Here is a 22500-nt window from a genome sequence, read left to right on the forward strand (position 1 = left end):
GGCTGCTGCCTTTCAGACTGTCTCCACACCCTGTCTGGATCAAAGGCACTAAGAACCCTGCTAGGTGTTTATTAACAGCAGATAAGGCTCGCTACACAGCATCCCTGCAGTCTTTACTTACCTTCCCCTCATATCCTCCTCCCATCCTCCCCCTCCTCCTCCTCTCTCCCCTCTCCTCCTCTCCTCCTCTCCTCATCCTCCTCTACTTTATACCCCTCTCCCTCCTCTCCACCCCTCCTCCTCTACTTTAGACCCCCTCCCATCCTCCCCCTCCTCCTATCCCCTCCTCCCCTCTCCTCCTCTCCTCCTCCTCCTCTACTTTATACCCCCTCTCCTCCTCTCCACCCCTCCTCCTCTACTTTAGACCTCCTCCCCTATCCTCATCTCCACCCCTCCTCCTCTACTTTATACCCCCTCTCCTCCTCTCCACCCCCTCCTCCTCTACTTTAGACCTCCTCCCCTATCCTCATATCCACCCCTCCTCCTCTACTTCATACCTCCTCCCCTCTCCCCCTCTCCTCCCCCTCTCCTCCTCCTCCTCTACTTTATACCTCCTCCCCTCTCCTCCTCCCCTCCTCCTCCCCCTCCTCCTCTACTTTAGACCTCCTCCCCTCTCCTCCTCCCCAATCCTCCTCTACTTTAGACCTCCTCCACTCTCCTCCTCTCCTCCTCCTCCTCTACTTTATACCTCCTCCCCCTCCTCCTCTCCTCCTCCTCCTCTACTTTATACCTCCTCCCCTCCTCCTCTCCCCCCTCTACTTTAGACCTCCTCCCCCTCCTCTCCACCCCCTCCTCCTCTACTTTATACCTCCTCCCCTCTCCTCCTCCCCTCTCCTCATCCCCCTCCTCCTCTACTTTATACCTCCTCCCCTCTCCTCCTCTCCTCCTCCCCTCTCCTCTCCACCCCTCCTCCTCTACTTTATACCTCCTCCCCTCTCCTCCTCCCCTCTCCTCATCCCCCTTCTCCTCTACTTTATACCTCCTCCCTCTCCTCTCCACCCCTCCTCCTCTACTTTATACCTCCTCCCCTCTCCTCTCCACCCCCTCCTCCTCTACTTTATACCTCCTCCCCTCTCCTCCTCCCCTCTCCTCATCCCCCTTCTCCTCTACTTTAGACCTCCTCCCCTCTCCTCTCCACCCCCTCCTCCTCTACTTTAGACCTCCTCCCCTCTCCTCCTCCCCTCTCCTCATCCCCCTTCTCCTCTACTTTAGACCTCCTCCCCTCTCCTCTCCACCCCTCCTCCTCTACTTTAGACCTCCTCCCCCTCTCCTCCTCCCCTCTCCTCATCCCCCTTCTCCTCTACTTTAGACCTCCTCCCCTCTCCTCTCCACCCCCTCCTCCTCTACTTTATACCTCCTCCCTCTCCTCCTCCCCTCTCCTCATCCCCCTCCTCCTCTACTTTATACCTCCTCCCCTCTCCTCCTCTCCTCCTCCCCTCTCCTCTCCACCCCTCCTCCTCTACTTTATACCTCCTCCCTCTCCTCCTCCCCTCTCCTCATCCCCCTTCTCCTCTACTTTATACCTCCTCCCCTCTCCTCTCCACCCCCTCCTCCTCTACTTTATACCTCCTCCCCTCTCCTCTCCACCCCCTCCTCCTCTACTTTATACCTCCTCCCCTCTCCTCCTCCCCTCTCCTCATCCCCTTCTCTCTCTACTTTAGACCTCCTCCCCTCTCCTCTCCACCCCCTCCTCCTCTACTTTAGACCTCCTCCCCTCTCCTCCTCCCCTCTCCTCATCCCCCTTCTCCTCTACTTTAGACCTCCTCCCCTCTCCTCTCCACCCCCTCCTCCTCTACTTTAGACCTCCTCCCCTCTCCTCATCCCCCTTCTCCTCTACTTTATACCTCCTCCCCTCTCCTCCTCCCCCTCTCCTCATCCCCCTTCTCCTCTACTTTATACCTCCTCCCCTCTCCTCCTCCCCTCTCCTCATCCCTCTCCTCCTCTACTTTATACCTCCTCCCCTCTTCTCCTCCCCTCTCCTCATCCCCCTTCTCCTCTACTTTATACCTCCTCCCTCTCCTCCTCCCCTCTCCTCATCCCCCTTCTCCTCTACTTTATACCTCCTCCCCTCTCCTCCTCCCCTCTCCTCATCCCCCTTCTCCTCTACTTTATACCTCCTCCCCTCTCCTCCTCCCCTCTCCTCATCCCCCTTCTCCTCTACTTTATACCTCCTCCCCTCTCCTCCTCCCCTCTCCTCTCCACCCCCTCCTCCTCTACTTTATACCTCCTCCCCTCTCCTCCTCCCCTCTCCTCATCCCCCTTCTCCTCTACTTTATACCTCCTCCCCTCCTCCTCCTCCCCCTCCCCCTCCTCTACTTTATACCTCCTCCCCTCTCCTCCTCCCCTCTCCTCATCCCCCTTCTCCTCTACTTTATACCTCCTCCCCTCTCCTCTCCACCCCTCCTCCTCTACTTTATACCTCCTCCCCTCTCCTCCTCCCCTCTCCTCATCCCCCTTCTCCTCTACTTTATACCTCCTCCCCTCTCCTCTCCACCCCCTCCTCCTCTACTTTAGACCTCCTCCCTCTCCTCCTCCCCTCTCCTCATCCCCCTTCTCCTCTACTTTATACCTCCTCCCCTCTCCTCCTCCCCTCTCCTCATCCCCCTTCTCCTCTACTTTATACCTCCTCCCCTCTCCTCCTCCCCACTCCTCATCCCCCTTCTCCTCTACTTTATACCTCCTCCCCTCTCCTCTCCACCCCCTCCTCCTCTACTTTATACCTCCTCCCCTCTCCTCTCCACCCCTCCTCCTCTACTTTATACCTCCTCCCCCCTCTCCTCATCCCCTCCCCTCTCCTCATCCCCCTTCTCCTCTACTTTATACCTCCTCCCCTCTCCTCTCAACCCCCTCCTCCTCTACTTTATACCTCCTCCCTCTCCTCTCCACCCCCTCCTCCTCTACTTTATACCTCCTCCCCTCTCCTCATCCCCCTTCTCCTCTACTTTATACCTCCTCCCCTCTCCTCTCAACCCCCTCCTCCTCTACTTTAGACCTCCTCCCCTCTCCTCCTCTCCTCCTCCCCTCTCCTCCTCTACTTTATACCCTCTCCCCTCTCCTCCTCTCCTCCTCCCCCCTCCTCCTCTACTTTATACCCCCTCCCCTTTCCTCCTCTCCTCCTCCCCCAATCAACACTCACTAACCTGAATGCTTTGAAGCCACATCATTTTAGTTCTTTCTCTTTGGTCTGAAAATAAGAAATAAAAGTAGAATAAACAGAGGAAGAAAGGCAGAGAGAGAGACTCCAACCAGCCGTCAGCTAAGTCAGTGTGTTCTGTGTTCTCCCCTCTTCCCCGCCGACGTCACATAGTTTGGGGGGGATATGGGATGAAGTGGAGTAAAAAGAGGTCCCCCTGCAGAACAGAAACATGTTGTCACGTTATCATATCCGAGATGTGTCCTCTGAGAGCGTTTGACTCGGCGAGCGTGCCGCGACGCATTATCAAAAGAGACGTTTGAAGTACATTCACTATGCTCACGCTTTTGAAGCATCGCACTTCCAATTTTCCTCTCCAAAACACTGCAGTCAATACATTCTTTATTCCTCTGTACATTGTCAAAGTGTCTTTGTTTCTCTAAAACATCCTCATCGGGGGAGTGACATCATTTCACATTCTCCATTATTCAGTACGCACTTCACACACGTCGCTAGTACCGCTCGCTGCTTGAAAACATTGGCATCAAATTTGAACTCTCCAAAGTGATAGTACAAATGGATGGTTACCTCTGTGTGGGTGAAGGGATACAGCATCATAATGCTATCCCAATGCATACAAAGGAATGGTATTGGCCATTCTATAATCTATATGTTAGCATATCATATTGTACTTTACATAGCTCATAGATATTGACATTGAACACAGTACAAAGAGGGATAGAGATAGAGAGAGATGGAGAAAGAAACCAAGAGGGAGACAGAGAGAGAGAGAGAGAGACAGAGAGACAGAGAGAGCGAGAGCGAGAGAGAGGGGGAGAGAGAGAAAGAGAGGGAGAGAGAGAGAGAGAGAGAGATGGAGATATATGGAGAAAGAAACCAAGAGGGAGAGAGGGAGACAGAGAGACAGAGAGAGAGAGAGAGAGGGGGGGAGAGAGAGAGAGAGAGAGGTGGAGAAGTGGAGAAAGAAACCAAGAGGGAGAGAGGGAGAGAGAGAGAGGGGGGGGGGGATTGTACTTAATATAGAAGCCCTACTGCATATATTCATCATAAAATAGTTATTCCTTCTGCTAGAACACGTTCTCCTTCGTCTCAGAGACGAACTGGCTGCAGCTAGGGGAGCAATAACAGCGAGACCTCACACTGCGCACTTTATAACACATTCTCACACACTACCTAGGTAATAACACAGACACGTGCCACTCACACACACGATGCTTTTAATATCACACACACACACACCATCTGCTAATAACCTCATCTGTATGTCGTGTCCTCCTCAAATCTCGGTCATCAGACGCTTGTCTCCCAACAGGCCTTTGCAGCTCTCTTTTCTTACAGTCCTTCACTAACCTCATACCCTCCATACTGTTGCTTAATTGACTTGTTCCTCGGCCCTTGAAATGTAAGAGGAGGGTTCTGTTTAAAATGACACCATATTACCTTGATGTATTCCCCCTAGGGGCCGGGTCACAAGTAGTACCCTCTAAGAGAACATTTGGAACGTAGAACAGGTGTTGTCCAGTGGAAATGATGTATCTCTGCCAGGAAACCTGTTTCACTTTTTTCTCCTTTTTCATGAATGCAGGTTTTATGGAGATTGAAATGTTTTGCATTGTTTAACAGTCATGAATGCACACGTCTTTCCACGTTCTTTGTGTGTTCTGGTCTCATGGACATGGTTTTACTGAATCTTTGTATGTTTATTTGTTAGGCAAGATTGGAAACCGTGCTTTACGCAAGTAGACCATTTGCACACAAAAAAAAAAATGTCTTACCAAGTTTTTTTTTTTTAAATTAAACTTACAACTAAACATTTATGTTGAAACTAACTTTTCTTTATAAACAAGGCTAAATAACTCTTCTAAATCGGTGTCTAAATGTGAATGATGACTGTTTGACAGTTGCCTTTGCCGACTGTTTTAAGCTGTTCTCTAAACTTTCAAACTTTAAAGGACCAAGCGATGTTGAGCGCTATCAAATGGCTAATAAGAAAATCCCATTCAATTATAAGAGGCCGGTAGAAGATTGGCTACAGGAGAAAGGTAAACCTTTTACCAGATCTTCTAGATTGTTCTAGAATGTTTTTCTTTTCTTTTCATGTCATTGGCTTGTTCCCCCTCAATCCTTCTACAATGAAAATTGCTTTTTAAACCCTTTAAACCATAATTAAACTAAACTTACTGTCAATTTTATTTTTGTTCGTTTTTACGTCGATTTTTTTAGTGCCATTTCCCTTTTGTCATTCTTGTTTAAAATCAGTTTGAATCATTGATGCTGAACAGTTAAAGGGACTGGTGTAATCCATAAACAATACATGAACACATCTGAGAAATAAGTCTCAATCGTACAGCCAATAGGTGTGAAACAACAAAACTTTAGACTATGAATTGAGCGTCTTGCTCAAAGCTCATGCCATATTTGAGGACGAATGAAACAGAGGGCATATTTTCTACTGTTATTCATTTGGTGCCTATTGTTTTAGACTCATCTTGGTGCTGTGCAGATTTATCACTGCGCATACTGCACTGAAATAGACTGCGATGAAATAGTCATTCTGGAATGAAATAGTCTGCTTTCATTCCAAACAGTGTTTTACTCTTCACTATCTAGTCGCTGCCACGCTACCGTTTATTACAATGGAGGGGGTGTATAGGAGAATGACGCTCCTAATACTTTCTACTAAACTACGTTTCCTGCTTGACGTAATATAATTATAAACTGTGTTTAAAAGTCATTGCCTAAACCTGTTAAGATGATTATAAAGTCCCTTTAACAACATCTAAAAAACCCCAAGGTTTCTGAATTCCCATAGTGTTACCACATGCATGAATCAACATGATATTTATTTTGATGTTACGATGATATTCCTTTTCCATGTCATTTCATGCCCAATCTATTTGAACTGGAATTGTGTATGTGACAAACGCAATAACCCTGCCGCGTGCGTGTGTGTGTGTGCGTGTGCGCGTGTGTGTGTGTGCGTGTGCTTGCGTGTGTGTGTGCGCGTGTGTGTGTGTGTGTGCGCGTGTGTGTGTGTGTGTGTGTGTGTGTGTGTGTGTGTGTGTGTGTGTGTGTGTGTGTGTGTGCGCGTGTGTGTGTTGTAGAAATGTGATTTCCAATTAAGAGTCCCCTGCATTCGGCAAGTGTTATTTGTACATTTCATTTCAGAAATGATGCATTAGCAATGTGTTCTGACTGCGACGTTTAACTCCCGTTTAATGACGTTTACCGTGGATGTCATGACATGTACGAGAGTCTATTAGTTACATTTGATCATGTTATATTACAATAAAAAGGTAAGTTCAAAATAATTCAACTGCATGATTATATTGCATTGTTCAGGGCATTGCAAGTGTGGTGAGCTCTGCTCTTCTTCTTTTTTTCATAAGACAAAGACCTTTTCCAAACACACTTAACAGACCTTATTTTCGATGGTTTATTTACATACGAAAGCAATTCAAACATTAACACATTGAATATACAGCCGTCTAGATACAGTGCAACATCACACCTTAACTTACGCTGACTCCCAGTGCTTCTCCCCAAATGACCGTTAGAGTATATTATAAGTGCAGAGTACTTAAACGATTTGAGTACAACCAACTTATGGACATTATGAGTGCAGACTACTTAAATGGATCAATTTCAACCCATTAAAGTGCATTGTAATGGTGTCCTCCCTGCTGTCCCCCTCCCTTCTCCTCTCAGGCCGGCAGCTCACCATCTTCAACACCCAGGCTACCATCTCTATAGGCGGTAATGACCGTAAACGTCCCTACCAGGGACAGCTGTCCGGTCTCTACTACAACGGCCTCAAGGTATATAAAAACTCTTTTGTTCCCACGTAGTGTTGCAAATGTCCGGTAACTTCCAGGATTTCTGGAAAACCAGGGAAGTTCGCTGGAAGAATTGTGTAAGGGTAGTGTGCAATGAAATATGAGATGTGTACAATGTGTATGACAAACATGGGTCTTTCTATAAACTAGGGCACCAGGGAGGGTTCCCTACGCTGGACAACTTGTTACAGCTGTTGACAAGTCATCGATAATAATCTGACCATTTGTTTCATGTCATTACATGAAGATATAAAGGGGTGACATACCGTGTCTATATTCCATGACATTCACAGGTTGATTTAAAATCTGTAACCCTTTCTCATGGTTGGCGTCTTGATAGATTTGTCCAAAATCGTGTGACATAAAAATATAATTGACGTGGTTATTCAATGATCGTGTAGCCTATAATACTTGCTGGATGCACATTTGGTGTTGAGCTGTTTGAATAGGCTTCGCCGTGATCATTTCACACATCCTCATCCGATCCAGGAAGGAATCATCTGAATGACAGTCAAGTGAGGAACAGTTGTTGTGGTGGCGCATGCGGTCCTACAACAGCCCGAGTGCTGAAAAGAAAAAGGTGTTTGCGAGGAATGTCCAGAGATGTTGTACGTCTCATTCATTATGCCGGTGAAGGTGGCTGTGCCTGGATCCAAGTTGGATCTAACATCCCTAGCGAACTGATGTCGACAATCTGTTGTTGTCTGGTTGATTTACAGCAGGGTCTTGTTAGATTTAACACAGAAAGCATCGAGGTAATGAGTTCATTGTTTTCATGTCTTTGTGCCTCGGATTGGACACCGAGTCTACTGTGCATAATTGTGCAGGATAGACTATTGCGCAACACCCAACGCCGTTCATATTCATTATTCTTGATGTACTGACAACAAATGACATGGCCTAGTGGGCTTCTTCACAATATGATCTGGTAATGAAATACCATGACAAATACATTTCAGTTTCCATGTTACACCTGCAGTTTTAAACAATACAAGGGGTTTGAAGTAGCCTACTTGAACTTGAATTTAGAGCTTTAAAAAAAATTCAACTACTGGAATAGTCCTACCTTGAAATTCCCCAATTTGTTGCTGGAAAAGTCCTGGTAATTATTGTACTCAATTCTTAAGTTCTCCTGCTCCCTTATAACTTTCCATGATTTCATTTTTGATCCGTTTTTGTGAGAGATGTGGCCACTTTCGTTTGTTTCCCGGTGCTTTAGTTGACAGGCTTTGTGGAGCTAATCTGTTGCAGTAAAACCATGTGCGCTTTGCCAGCGCTGAAGACGGTCTATATCAGTCTGCTAATACAGGACTAGTAAAGGCCCAGTGCACTAATTTTGTGTTGTTTAAAAAAAAAACTAAATGTAGACCTATTTGAGTGTTTACCAGCATTTGTAACTTGAGTCTGATAATTATCTGTACAAAACAGTTCATCTGATAATACTTGGAAATCTAAAAAATAATTGCTTAATATATGTCTTCTAGTTTCTTGAAATACTTTGCATAATTCAACTTATTTCTATGTGAAAACTGAAATGGTCTATTCATTCCGTTTTAGTGGCCTCTTGTCCAAACATACATTTTCATGTTTGTCACTCGTGGGAATCAAACCCACAATCCTTGCATTGCAAGCTCCATGCTCTACCAACGAAGCCACATCATCACAAACCACTTGATGTCTCAATGTACTCAATTACTGTATTGGTCATTGTTTTTCTTCATGGTGATGGAAAGTCAACAGGTACAAACCTAAATGACCAGCCTATGTACAATACAGTAATGTACATTTACATTAAATGGTTTGTAAGGTTGGTAAATTAATACTGCACAGAAAGTGGTTGTTTCCATGTTATTTGATCAAGAAAAATATTGAATTTGGTGTGGATGTTTTGTCTTTGCCCATAACTTTGCACCTTGTGATGTACATGTTTGAGGACAGGGTTTTGTTCTTTCTGAATTCCATTAGAATGACAATCACAGAGGAAGGGACAGGTCAACATCTCTTACAATTCCAACTATTTAATCCGGCAAGATACTGTCCTTAACTATACAAGTGGAGATGCTGGAAAAATAAATGTTTGCTGATGCTACAGATATCTATATCTGTCTGCTAATACTAGATAAGGCCCAGTGCACTACTTTTGTGAAAAATATATTTTTCAAAAGATAATATACACTGCTCAAAAAAATAAAGGGAACACTAAAATAACACATCCTAGATCTGAATGAATGAAATATTCTTATTAAATACTTTTGTCTTTACATACTTGAATGTGCTGACAACAAAATCACACAAAAATTATCAATGGAAATCAAATTTATCAACCCATGGAGGTCTGGATTTGGAGTCACACTCAAAATTAAAGTGGAAAACCACACTACAGGCTGATCCAACTTTGATGTAATGTCTTTAAAAACAAGTCAAAATGAGGCTCAGTAGTGTGTGTGGCCTCCCTACAACGCCTGGGCATGCTCCTGATGAGGTGGCGGATGGTCTCCTGAGGGATCTCCTCCCAGACCTGGACTAAAGCATCCGCCAACTCCTGGACAGTCTGTGGTGCAACGTGGCGTTGGTGGATGGAGCGAGACATGGATTCAGGTCTGGGGAACGGGCGGGCCAGTCCATAGCATCAATGCCTTCCTCTTGCAGGAACTGCTGACACACTCCAGCCACATGAGGTCTAGCATTGTCTTGCATTAGGAGCAACCCAGGGCCAACCGCACCAGCATATGGTCTCACAAGGGGTCTGAGGATCTCATCTTGGTACCTAATGGCAGTCAGGCTACCTCTGGTGGCCCTCCAAAGAAATGCCACCCCACACCATGACTGACCCACCGCCAAACCGGTCATGCTGGAGGATGTTGCAGGCAGCAGAACATTCTCCACGGCGTCTCCAGACTGTCACGTCTGTCACATGTGCTCAGTGTGAACCTGCTTTCATCTGTGAAGAGCACAGGGCGCCAGTGGCAAATTTGCCGATCTTGGTGTTCTCTGGCAAATGCTAAACGTCCTGCACGGTGTTGGGCTGTAAGCATAACCCCCACCTGTGGACGTCGGGCCCTCATACCACCCTCATGGAGTCTGTTTCTGACCGTTTGAGCAGACACATGCACATTTGTGGCCTGCTGGAGGTCATTTTGCAGGGCTCTGGCAGTACTCCTCCTGCTCCTCCTTGCACAAAGGCGGAGGTAGCGGTCCTGCTGCTGGGTTGTTGCCCTCCTACGGCCTCCTCCACGTCTCCTGATGTACTGGCCTGTCTCCTGGTAGCGCCTCCATGCTCTGGACACTACGCTGACAGACACAGCAAACCTTCTTGCCACAGCTCGCATTGATGTGCCATCCTGGATGAGCTGCACTACCTGAGCAACTTGTGTGGGTTGTAGACTCCATCTCACTAGAGTGAAAGCACCGCCAGCATTCAAAAGTGACCAAAACATCAGCCAGGAAGTGTGGTCACCACCTGCAGAACCACTCCTTTATTGGGGGTGTCTTGCTAATTGCCTATAATTTCCACCTGTTGTCTATTCCATTTGCACAACAGCATGTGAAATTTATTGTCAATCAGTGTTGCTTCCTAAGTGGACAGTTTGATTTCACAGAAGTGTGATTGACTTGGATTTACATTGTGCTGTTTAAGTGTTCCCTTTATTTTTTTGAGCAGTGTATGTTATATTATAAAAACAGAGATGGTGAGATTAAGGCTACTGCTCTTCATGGATGTATTATATGTGCCTGTGTTGTCCACATAGGCTGCAGAAAAATCGTCATGCATGCATCCAATTTATTTATTCAGGCAAGTCCACATTATTCTCACATACATTGTTTTAGAATACAATAATAATTTGAAATCAAGCCTTTGCAAGGCCTAAAAAAATGCATTATTCTTCAAGTGGTAGTGGGTTCAATATTAAGGGCTATATGTACATACATCTAAATTATTCAATTTGAGTCATTTAAGCAGAGCTCTTATCCAGAGCGACTTACAGGCACAATTAGGGTCAAGTGCACATCGACAGATTTTTCACATAGTCGGCTCTGGGATTTGAACCAGCAACCTTTTAGTTACTGGCCCAATGCCCTTAACTGCCAGGCTACTTGCTACACAGGTTCTTGGATATTTAAAAGAAGTGCTTGAATAAGTCCCTGAAAGGGCTTGAATTTGACTTACTAATGTATAAATCAACCCTGCTTAAAGGATGTATAGTCCTGTTATTGTAAGTGGAGCTATGAGCTAATTTGCATATATTTCTCTAAGTACACATGTGGAACTGCATAATAATCTTTTCTTTGTTTTGTTTCAAACCATTTTTAAATGTTGATCCCAATGTCACACATGGACCCACACGGGTAATGTGTAGTTTAGACCTATTTCTATCAGTGGAGGCTGGTGGGAGGAGCTATAGGAGGATGGGCTCATTGTAATGGCTGGAATGAAATTAATAGTGTTCCATTTAACATATAGAAACAACATGTTTGACTCTGTTCCATTTATTCCATTCCATCCATTACAACGAGCCCATCCTCCTATAGCTCCTCCCACCAGCCTCCACGGATTTCTCAATATATATGTGTCAACTGGGTAATGTATCGCGTGTTTAAGACAATTGTCCACTCTGAGACAATAAAGTTTATCCAATCCTATCGCAAGGTCCTCAACATGGCTGCCGAAGGCCACGCCAACATCAAGGTGAACGGGAGCGTGCGATTGGTGGGGGATGTACCCACCAGTAGGGGCGCTGCCCGCACCACCACCTCCGTGCCACCTGAGATGTCCACCACCTTCATAGAGACCACCACCACTCTGTCTACGACCACCACGAGGAAACAGCGCTCTCCACCCACCATTCAGGTAGGGGATTGGGGGAATAAAGAGATAGAAGGGATAAGGTTTGTGAGAGACTTGGTTTGTTTGGTGGGAAGAGGAATTATCTTGGAGGGAGGGAATGGAGGGATGTGTGAGTGAGAGATGAGATTGTTACAGCATATTACATGTTGGACATACTCAAACAATCTATTGTTCATCCTATAGCTTGTTCTCCATCTTCTTTTTAAATAGCGAGCCAGCATGATGTCATCTTTTTTTTCTCTTTCCCCTGAATAATCAAAACTAATTTTCTCATGCTGTCTCTTGTCTCCCTGCAGCAGACATATAGTGAGCAATATGTTTGGAACATCAAATCGCAATAAGATTGCTCATATCGTGAGCCCGAGTTTAACTTGGCCAGTCTTCAAGCCTTACCCCATAGAAATAGAATCCATAGAACAGTTATTCCCATTTAGTTCAACGTCCTGTGGGGATTTACCCATTCTAGAGATTATATTTCTATGCCTATCCTATCATGTTAGCCCCAGGTCTGGGGATGGAGATAGGGTCCCATTTCGGTCTCCCCGAGAGTGTGTGGCACCCTATTCCCTTTGTAGTGCACTACTTTTAACCAGGGCCTATAGGACTCTGGTCAAAACTAGTGCACTATGTATGGAATATAGTGCCATCCGGGACACATCATGGATGCCTCTCTCCTCCTTTATTCCCTACCCTGCCCCCGCCACGCCATATAACAGAGGGCTTTGTGAAACGCATCCTGACTCTAAGCCAATGAATGTCTCCGGCTTGCCAAGAAAGTAATCACGGTGAGCGTTGCGTTGACGCCCGGAGGACAAATTGAACTGGCGGTGTTCATATTAAAGCCATAACTCTCCCCGGAGCCCTGGAGCACAGGGCCAAGCGACAGACACAAGAGCTTTTATCTGCCTCGCACCTTTAAACAGATTGTCCAGCGCCTCAATAATGATGACCTCTCATGTCATCGCTGCCTGTTGTAGGACTTCATCAACTCAGGGCAGCACAGGGGAAAGAGACGAGAAATGCTCTGCCTGTGTCCCAAATGGCACCCTTCTCTCCATGGTCAAAAGTAGTGCACTATACAGGGATTAAGGTGCCATTTGGGATGCACAAACTGTAATACCACTTCAGCATTTTCCAGTTGTACTTAGGTACTGAATGCTTTGGCGTCTCTATAAAAGCACTGTCATCAGCATCAATGATCTCCAATGTCAAGCTTCATTATGTCTGGCATGAATGTCAGGAGCCTAGCAGAACGTCCTGTTGCTGCCTTGTATTCCATCTGTCTGAATAGTGGGCACATATGTACACACACACACACACACATTATGGGCATCAATAGGGCATTATGCCGGTGCCGTCCTGCTGATTCAGATCCATTTCAAAACCTTTTCTCTCTCTCCCCTGCCTGTCTGTCTCTCCTGCCTGCTGCACCAACAAGGTCACCATGAAAGATAGGCCGTATTGTTAGGGAGAAAAATAGTGTTTTATGCCACAGACTATCAATTACACGATGACAGTCAATATAATGGCCTTCCTTCCTGTCTTTCCTTCCTCATGAATGATTTCTTTATGAGACCACCTCTTCTCATTGTAGAATAATGGCATATTATGGTGACTGATACCAAGCATACACATAAACAAATGTGCATAAGCATGCCAGCTTTGCAAGTCATGTTGTTTTTAACAAATGTGTATTGGCCAGACTAGGGGCGCAACTTTAGTTTTAGAAGACATTTTTAAAAATTAGAAGAAATACAGGCCAGGGGCAAAAATGCAATTTCACAATGTGGCCCCACCGTCCCCAGTGAAAGTTGCGCCCCTGCGCCAGGCCGATCTCCATTTGCAAGCTCTAGATACATGTTATTCTTTCTCCTCTCTTGACTGTTTATGTGAACTCTTCCTCAAGTCCCAGGGCTGTAGCCATTTTGATTCAGAGCATTGTGTCACACCGTTGTGAATTCATTTTCCTCGGGCTGTGGTTTACAGCTCCCGGGTTGATTGTCAACTATGTGGCATGAGAAGAGGTGAGGGGAGAACCTGTATGGGTTGGCAGATATCCCAGACCTTAGGAAGACAGGGTGAGGAGGACAGGAAGAGGGTAGATCGAGGAGGAGGTTGAGAGGGGTGTGGAGTTGAGGGGGTAGACTAAATGATGCTGCAGAGTCTTGCTTGGCACCTGGCTGTGAGTTTGTGTGTGAGATTGAGAAAGAGAGAGAGAGACAGAAAGAGAGAGAGAGAGAGAGAAAGAGAGAGAGAGAGAGTAAGAAAAAGAGAGACGGAGAGACTGAATTGGAGCTAACTGCAGGGGAGGGAGACAGAGAAAAACAGAGACAGGGGGAGACAGAGAAAAACAGAGACAGAGGGAGACAGAGAGAAACAGAGACAGAGGGAGACAGAGAGAAACAGAGACAGAGGGAGACAGAGAGAGACAGAGGGAGACAGAGAGAAACAGAGACAGAGAGAGACAGAGAGAAACAGAGACAGAGAGAGACAGAGAGAAACAGAGACAGAGAGAGACAGAGAGAAACAGAGACAGAGGGAGACAGAGAGAGACAGAGAGAAACAGAGACAGAGGGAGACAGAGAGAAACAGAGACAGAGAGAGACAGAGAGAAACAGAGACAGAGAGAGACAGAGAGAAACAGAGACAGAGGGAGACAGAGAGAAACAGAGACAGAGAGAGACAGAGAGAAACAGAGACAGAGGGAGACAGAGAGAAACAGAGACAGAGGGAGACAGAGGGAGACAGAGAGAGACAGAGAGAAACAGAGACAGAGGGAGACAGAGAGAAACAGAGACAGAGGGAGACAGAGAGAAACAGAGACAGAGGGAGACAGAGAGAAACAGAGACAGAGAGAGACAGAGAGAAACAGAGACAGAGGGAGACAGAGAGAGACAGAGAGAAACAGAGACAGAGGGAGACAGAGAGAAACTGAGACAGAGAGAGACAGAGAGAAACAGAGACAGAGGGAGACAGAGAGAAACAGAGACAGAAGAAGACAGAGAGAAACAGAGACAGAAGAAGACAGAGAGAAACAGAGACAGAGGGAGACAGAGAGAAACAGAGAGAAACAGAGACAGAGGGAGACAGAGAGAAACTGAGACAGAGAGAGACAGAGAGAAACAGAGACAGAGAGAGAGAGAGAAACAGAGACAGAGGGAGACAGAGAGAAACAGAGACAGAGGGAGACAGAGAGAAACTGAGACAGAGAGAGACAGAGAGAAACTGAGACAGAGAGAGACAGAGAGAAACAGAGACAGAGAGAGACAGAGAGAAACAGAGACAGAGGGAGACAGAGAGAAACAGAGACAGAGGGAGACAGAGAGAAACTGAGACAGAGAGAGACAGAGAGAAACAGAGACAGAGGGAGACAGAGAGAAACAGAGACAGAAGAAGACAGAGAGAAACAGAGACAGAAGAAGACAGAGAGAAACAGAGAGAAACAGAGACAGAGGGAGACAGAGAGAAACAGAGAGAAACAGAGACAGAGGGAGACAGAGAGAAACTGAGACAGAGAGAGACAGAGAGAAACAGAGACAGAGAGAAACAGAGACAGAGGGAGACAGAGAGAGACAGAGAGAAACAGAGACAGAGAGAGACAGAGAGAAACAGAGACAGAAGAAGACAGAGAGAAACAGAGACAGAAGAAGACAGAGAGAAACAGAGAGAAACAGAGACAGAGAGAGACAGAGAGAAACAGAGAGAAACAGAGACAGAGGGAGACAGAGAGAAACAGAGAGAAACAGAGACAGAAGGAGACAGAGAGAAACAGAGACAGAGGGAGACAGATAGAAACAGAGACAGATGGAGACAGATGGAGACAGAGAGAAACAGAGACAGAGGGAGACAGAGAGAAACAGAGACAGAGGGAGACAGAGAGAGACAGAGACAGAGGGAGACAGAGAGAAACAGAGACAGAAGTAGACAGAGAGAAACAGAGACAGTGGGAGACAGAGAGAGACAGAGAGAAACAGAGACAGAAGAAGACAGAGAGAAACAGAGACAGAGGGAGACAGATGGAGACAGAGAGAAACAGAGACAGAGGGAGACAGAGAGAGACAGAGGGAGACAGAGAGAGACAGAGGGAGACAGAGAGAAACAGAGACAGAGGGAGACAGAGAGAAACAGAGACAGAGAGAGACAGAGAGAGACAGAGACAGAGGGAGACAGAGGGAGACAGAGGGAGACAGAGAGAAACAGAGACAGAGAGAAACAGAGACAGAGGGAGACAGAGAGAAACAGAGACAGAAGGAGACAGAGAGAAACAGAGACAGAGGGAGACAGAGAGAGACAGAGAGAAACAGAGACAGAAGAAGACAGAGAGAAACAGAGACAGAGGGAGACAGATGGAGACAGAGAGAAACAGAGACAGAGGGAGACAGAGAGAAACAGAGACAGAGGGAGACAGAGACAGAGGGAGAGAGAGACAGAGACAGAGGGAGACAGAGGGAGACAGAGGGAGACAGAGGGAGACAGAGGGAGACAGAGGGAAACAGAGACAGAGGGAGACCGAGGGAGACAGAGAGAAACAGAGACATAGAGAAGGAGAAAGAGAGAGAAAAGTGGGGGTAGAAGATAGAGAGTCAATCACACGCTTAATTAATGATAGTCACTGTGGGAGATAGGCGGACTGGATCTCAGGGAGGCCTGGAGGCCCGGGCTGGGACAGGGTGGGCAGGTAGAGAGGAGGGATGGAGGGGGAAATATATCCAGTGATCTGTGATCTGTCTGTCCCAGAGGGAGTACAGTATGTCTGGCACAGAGTGAGGATGATACTGATGCTCCACAGGGGCCAGAGATTGGGTTCCATCTGTGCCCCATAGCTATGAGAAATCAGACAGAGGAGAGGCTAACATTAGAGAGAGTTCCCAAATGAATGGAAAAGATCATCACCATCTGAAATAGTAACCATCTAATTGCACCATCCTCAAAGCAGAGGTGGTAAACCCAAAGCAGAGGTAGTAAACCCAAAACAGAGGTGGTAAACTCAAAGCAGAGGTGGTAAACCCAAAGCAGAGGTGGTAAACCCAAAGCAGAGGTGGTAAACCCAAAGCAGAGGTGGTAAACCCAAAGCAGAGGTGGTAAACCCAAAGCAGAGGTGGTAAACACAAAGCAGAGGTGGTAAACTCAAAGCAGAGGTGGTAAACTCAAAGCAGAGGTGGTAAACCCAAAGCAGAGGTGGTAAACCCAAAGCAGAGGTGGTAAACTCAAAACAGAGGTGGTAAACTCAAAGCAGAGGTGGTAAACCCAAAGCAGAGGTGGTAAACCCAAAGCAGAGGTGGTAAACTCAAAGCAGAGGTGGTAAACCCAAAGCAGAGGTGGTAAACCCAAAGCAGAGGTGGTAAACCCAAAGCAGAGGTGGTAAACCCAAAGCAGAGGTGGTAAACTCAAAGCAGAGGTGGTAAACTCAAAGCAGAGGTGGTAAACCCTAAGCAGAGGTGGTCAACCCAAAGCAGAGGTGGTCAACCCAAAGCAGAGGTGGTCAACCCAAAGCAGAGGTGGTCAACCCAAAGCAGAGGTGGTAAACCCAAAGCAGAGGTGGTAAACCCAAAGCAGAGGTGGTAAACCCAAAGCAGAGGTGGTAAACCCAAAGCAGAGGTGGTAAACTCAAAGCAGAGGTGGTAAACACAAAGCAGAGGTGGTCAACTCAAAGCAGAGGTGGTCAACCCAAAGCAGAGGTGGTCAACCCAAAGCAGAGGTGGTCAACCCAAAGCAGAGGTGGTCAACCCAAAGCAGAGGTGGTCAACCCAAAGCAGAGGTGGTAAACCCAAAGCAGAGGTGGTAAACCCAAAGCAATAGCTTCAACTGTAGTCAAGTGCCTATCATGCATATCAACCTTATGGTTGTGAATCAAGGTGTTCACAGATACAGAGACATTTACGTCCAGCTCAGTTCTGTAAGCAGGGGGGGAATCGCACTCTAGCTGGACAAGGTACTGTGTAGACTGAGCATCTGCCGAAAGAAGATACTGTATAGACTGAGCATCCGCCGATACTGTATAGACTGAGCGGCTGCCTAGAGAAGATACTGTGTAGACTGAGCATCTGCCGAAAGAAGATACTGTGTAGACTGAGCATCTGCCGAAAGAAGATACTGTATAGACTGAGCATCTGCCAAAAGAAGATACTGTATAGACTGAGAGGCTGCCTAGAGAAGATACTGTATAGACTGAGCGCCTGCCTAGAGAAGATACTGTATAGACTGAGCGCCTGCCTAGAGAAGATACTGTATAGACTGAGCGGCTGCCTAGAGAAGATACTGTATAGACTGAGAGGCTGCCTAGAGAAGATACTGTATAGACTGAGCGGCTGCCTAGAGAAGATACTGTATAGACTGAGAGGCTGCCTAGAGAAGATACTGTATAGACTGAGCGGCTGCCTAGATAAGATACTGTATAGACTGAGAGGCTGCCTAGAGAAGATACTGTATAGACTGAGCGGCTGCCTAGAGATGATACTGTATAGACTGAGCGGCTGCCTAGATAAGATACTGTATAGAGAAGATACTGTATAGACTGAGAGGCTGCCTAGAGAAGATACTGTATAGACTGAGAGGCTGCCTAGAGAAGATACTGTATAGACTGAGCGGCTGCCTAGAGAAGATACTGTATAGACTGAGAGGCTGCCTAGAGAAGATACTGTATAGACTGAGCGGCTGCCTAGAGAAGATACTGTATAGACTGAGCGGCTGCCTAGAGAAGGTACTGTATAGACTGAGCTGCTGCCTAGAGAAGATACTGTATAGACTGAGCGCCTGCCTAGAGAAGGTACTGTATAGACTGAGCGCTTGCCTAGAGAAGATACTGTATAGACTGAGCGGCTGCCTAGAGAAGATACTGTATAGACTGAGCGGCTGCCTAGAGAAGATACTGTATAGACTGAGCGGCTGCCTAGAGAAGATACTGTATAGACTGAGCGCCTGCCTAGAGAAGGTACTGTATAGATTGAGCGTCTGCCTAGAGAAGATACTGTATAGACTGAGAGGCTGCCTAGAGAAGATACTGTATAGACTGAGCGGCTGCCTAGATAAGATACTGTATAGACTGAGAGGCTGCCTAGAGAAGATACTGTATAGACTGAGCGGCTGCCTAGAGATGATACTGTATAGACTGAGCGGCTGCCTAGATAAGATACTGTATAGAGAAGATACTGTATAGACTGAGAGGCTGCCTAGAGAAGATACTGTATAGACTGAGAGGCTGCCTAGAGAAGATACTGTATAGACTGAGCGGCTGCTTAGAGAAGATACTGTATAGACTGAGAGGCTGCCTAGAGAAGATACTGGCTGCCTAGAGAAGATACTGTATAGACTGAGCGGCTGCCTAGAGAAGGTACTGTATAGACTGAGCTGCTGCCTAGAGAAGATACTGTATAGACTGAGCGCCTGCCTAGAGAAGATACTGTATAGACTGAGCGCCTGCCTAGAGAAGATACTGTATAGACTGAGCACCTGTCTAGAGAAGATACTGTATAGACTGAGCTGCTGCCTAGAGAAGATACTGTATAGACTGAGCTGCTGCCTAGAGAAGATACTGTATAGACTGAGCGCCTGCCTAGAGAAGATACTGTATAGACCGAGCGCCTGCCTAGAGAAGATACTGTATAGACCGAGCGCCTGCCTAGAGAAGGTACTGTATAGACTGAGCGCCTGCCTAGAGAAGATACTGTATAGACTGAGCGCCTGCCTAGAGAAGATACTGTATAGACTGAGCACCTGTCTAGAGAAGATACTGTATAGACTGAGCTGCTGCCTAGAGAAGATACTGTATAGACTGAGCTGCTGCCTAGAGAAGATACTGTATAGACTGAGCGCCTGCCTAGAGAAGATACTGTATAGACCGAGCGCCTGCCTAGAGAAGATACTGTATAGACTGAGCGCCTGCCTAGAGAAGATACTGTATAGACTGAGCGCCTGCCTAGAGAAGATACTGTATAGACTGAGAGGCTGCCTAGAGAAGATACTGTATAGACTGAGCGCCTGCCTAGAGAAGATACTGTATAGACTGAGAGGCTGCCTAGAGAAGATACTGTATAGACTGAGCGCCTGCCTAGAGAAGATACTGTATAGACTGAGCGCCTGCCTAGAGAAGATACTGTATAGACTGAGAGGCTGCCGAGAGAAAATGTATTTGGAGTGACTGTACCTCCATGTTTTCCTCTGTTTAGCACACTTTATTTGATCTGTTTTTGATCCTATGCCTCAGAGCCAGATTACTAATCCTAAGGATTTGAGTTCTTATTCCTTACCCCCCCCCCTTTCTTATGGGGGGTGAGGAAAAGATGAGATGAAAGGAGGCTAGTGGATGGTGAGTCATTGTACTTTCATATATTCACACTCAGCATGAATTACACCCCAGTGTTAATCATATAAAGACAGAGGGAGATATGAATATACCTTGTGAATGAGTCCCACACGGTGTTACTGAAAGTAGTTGTTGTTTTGCTCAGTGTGTGGAGGTGTGATATGTTAACAGTGTGTGAGGCACTGTTGACATGGTGCACTAGGTTTGCCTCTGGTTGGAAACGGGAGCCAACAAGGGATCCTCCTCATTTCAACTATGTAGTCTATCAGGGGAGATGAACGTCTCTTTCTCAATTAACTCCATGCACACATGTGAGCGCTCGCGCGCGCGCGCACACACACACACACACACACACACACACACACACACACACACACACACACACACACACACACACACACACACACACACACACACACACACACACACACACACACACACACACACACACACACACACACACACACACACACACACACACACACACACTGTCTGAGGGTCATTAGGATTGTAGGCTGTAATCTAGTTTACCTGAGAGAGCCAGGCCTTGAAGGGGTGGGTTTGAAAGGAATTTGCGTTGTTTTCGTCGGTGTGAAATTGGTTTCGTCCATCATCTTCAAATAGGTAGGTTTGCATTGTTGGTGAGGGGAAAATGGATGGAGAAGAAGAATTGGTTGCCAAAATCATTGTCTTTGTGTTGTCTGCTGAAATAAATTACATTGTTACATTTAGAGAGGGTCACTTCTTTATGATGAAGTGTTTAATTAATTAGCTCAGTTGATCTTTTGTGTTCATTATTACCTAGTAATAACACATTGCTACAATTGATTAGACATGTACCTCATGTTATTACTTCTACTACCTGGATCAGGCTTTCTGAGAACATTATTTCATAACACTTTTCATCAATGCAACAGATAACCATTACACATGATTTACGCACCACTGGGAGGCAACAATGTAGTTAAGAGATCTCTCAGGACAGTTGTAGTAAGGAGGAGTAGGGATCTCTCAGGAGAGTTGTGGTAAGGAGGAGTAGGGATCTCTCAGGACAGTTGTGGTAAGGAGGAGTAGGGATCTCTCAGGAGAGTTGTGGTAAGGGGGAGTAGGGATCTCTCAGGAGAGTTGTGGTAAGGAGGAGTGGGGATCTCAGGAGAGTTGTGGTAAGGGGGAGTAGGGATCTGTCAGGAGAGTTGTGGTAAGGGGGAGTAGGGATCTGTCAGGAGAGTTGTGGTAAGGGGGAGTAGGGATCTCTCAGGAGAGTTGTGGTAAGGAGGAGTAGGGATCTCTCAGGAGAGTTGTGGTAAGGGGAGTAGGGATCTCTCAGGAGAGTTGTGGTAAGGGGGAGTAGGGATCTCTCAGGAGAGTTGTGGTAAGGGGGAGTAGGGATCTCTCAGGAGAGTTGTGGTAAGGGGGAGTAGGGATCTCTCAGGAGAGTTGTGGTAAGGGGGAGTAGGGATCTCTCAGGAGAGTTGTGGTAAGGGGGAGTAGGGATCTCTCAGGAGAGTTGTGGTAAGGAGGAGTAGGGATCTCTCAGGAGAGTTGTGGTAAGGAGGAGTAGGGATCTCTCAGGAGAGTTGTGGGAGGAGTAGGATCTCTCAGGAGAGTTGTGGGAAGGAGGATCTCTCAGGAGAGTTGTGGGAAGGAGGAGTAGGGATCTCTCAGGAGAGTTGTGGGAAGGAGGAGTAGGGATCTCTCAGGAGAGTTGTGGTAAGGAGGAGTAGGGATCTCTCAGGAGAGTTGTGGTAAGGAGGAGTAGGGATCTCTCAGGAGAGTTGTGGGAAGGAGGAGTAGGGATCTCTCAGGAGAGTTGTGGGAAGGAGGAGTAGGGATCTCTCAGGAGAGTTGTGGTAAGGAGGAGTAGGGATCTCTCAGGAGAGTTGTGGGAAGGAGGAGTAGGGATCTCTCTGGAGAGTTGTGGGAAGGAGGAGTAGGGATCTCTCAGGAGAGTTGTGGTAAGGGGGAGTAGGGATCTCTCAGGAGAGTTGTGGTAAGGGGGAGTTGGGATCTCTCAGGAGAGTTGTGGTAAGGGGGAGTTGGGATCTCTCAGGAGAGTTGTGGTAAGGGGGAGTTGGGATCTCTCAGGAGAGTTGTGGTAAGGGGGAGTTGGGATCTCTCAGGAGAGTTGTGGTAAGGGGGAGTTGGGATCTCTCAGGAGAGTTGTGGTAAGAGGGAGTAGGGATCTGTCAGGAGAGTTGTGGTAAGGGGGAGTTGGGATCTCTCACACATTCAATGACATAATTGCGTTAGTTTTCAGCCAGTTGTTTTCCCAGTAATTGTGTCAAGGTCTTGCAGTCGTGGTGCCTGTGCTCAAACCACCATATCCATGTGTTCATTCTTTATATGATGGTGGCCTATGTGT

At 46.8% G+C, this 22500-nt stretch overlaps 1 protein-coding gene and 1 pseudogene across 5 annotated transcripts in view; both read left to right on the forward strand.

The window, feature by feature from the left end:
• LOC115107493 (neurexin-3b-like) overlaps nucleotides 1-22500 on the forward strand; it is a 357997-nt gene that overhangs the window by 302576 nt on the left and 32921 nt on the right. For 3 of the 5 annotated variants that reach the window (XR_010460882.1, XM_065008838.1, XM_065008839.1), the window contains exons 16-18: nucleotides 5107-5196; nucleotides 6863-6972; nucleotides 11639-11839. Coding sequence is in view for 4 of the 5 variants with exons in the window: in XM_065008838.1 (XP_064864910.1) it covers nucleotides 5107-5196; nucleotides 6863-6972; nucleotides 11639-11839 (401 nt within the window). In the remaining variant the exon portion in view is untranslated. The remainder of the gene's footprint in view (nucleotides 1-5106; nucleotides 5197-6862; nucleotides 6973-11638; nucleotides 11840-22500) is intronic. The other 2 variants (XM_065008840.1, XM_065008837.1) reach the window with 1 other exon arrangement.
• LOC135564366 (octapeptide-repeat protein T2-like) lies at nucleotides 13182-16240 on the forward strand (annotated as a pseudogene).

Source organism: Oncorhynchus nerka, linkage group LG24 (genome assembly GCF_034236695.1).
Source record: "Oncorhynchus nerka isolate Pitt River linkage group LG24, Oner_Uvic_2.0, whole genome shotgun sequence".
NCBI classification, from domain to species: Eukaryota; Metazoa; Chordata; class Actinopteri; order Salmoniformes; family Salmonidae; genus Oncorhynchus; species Oncorhynchus nerka.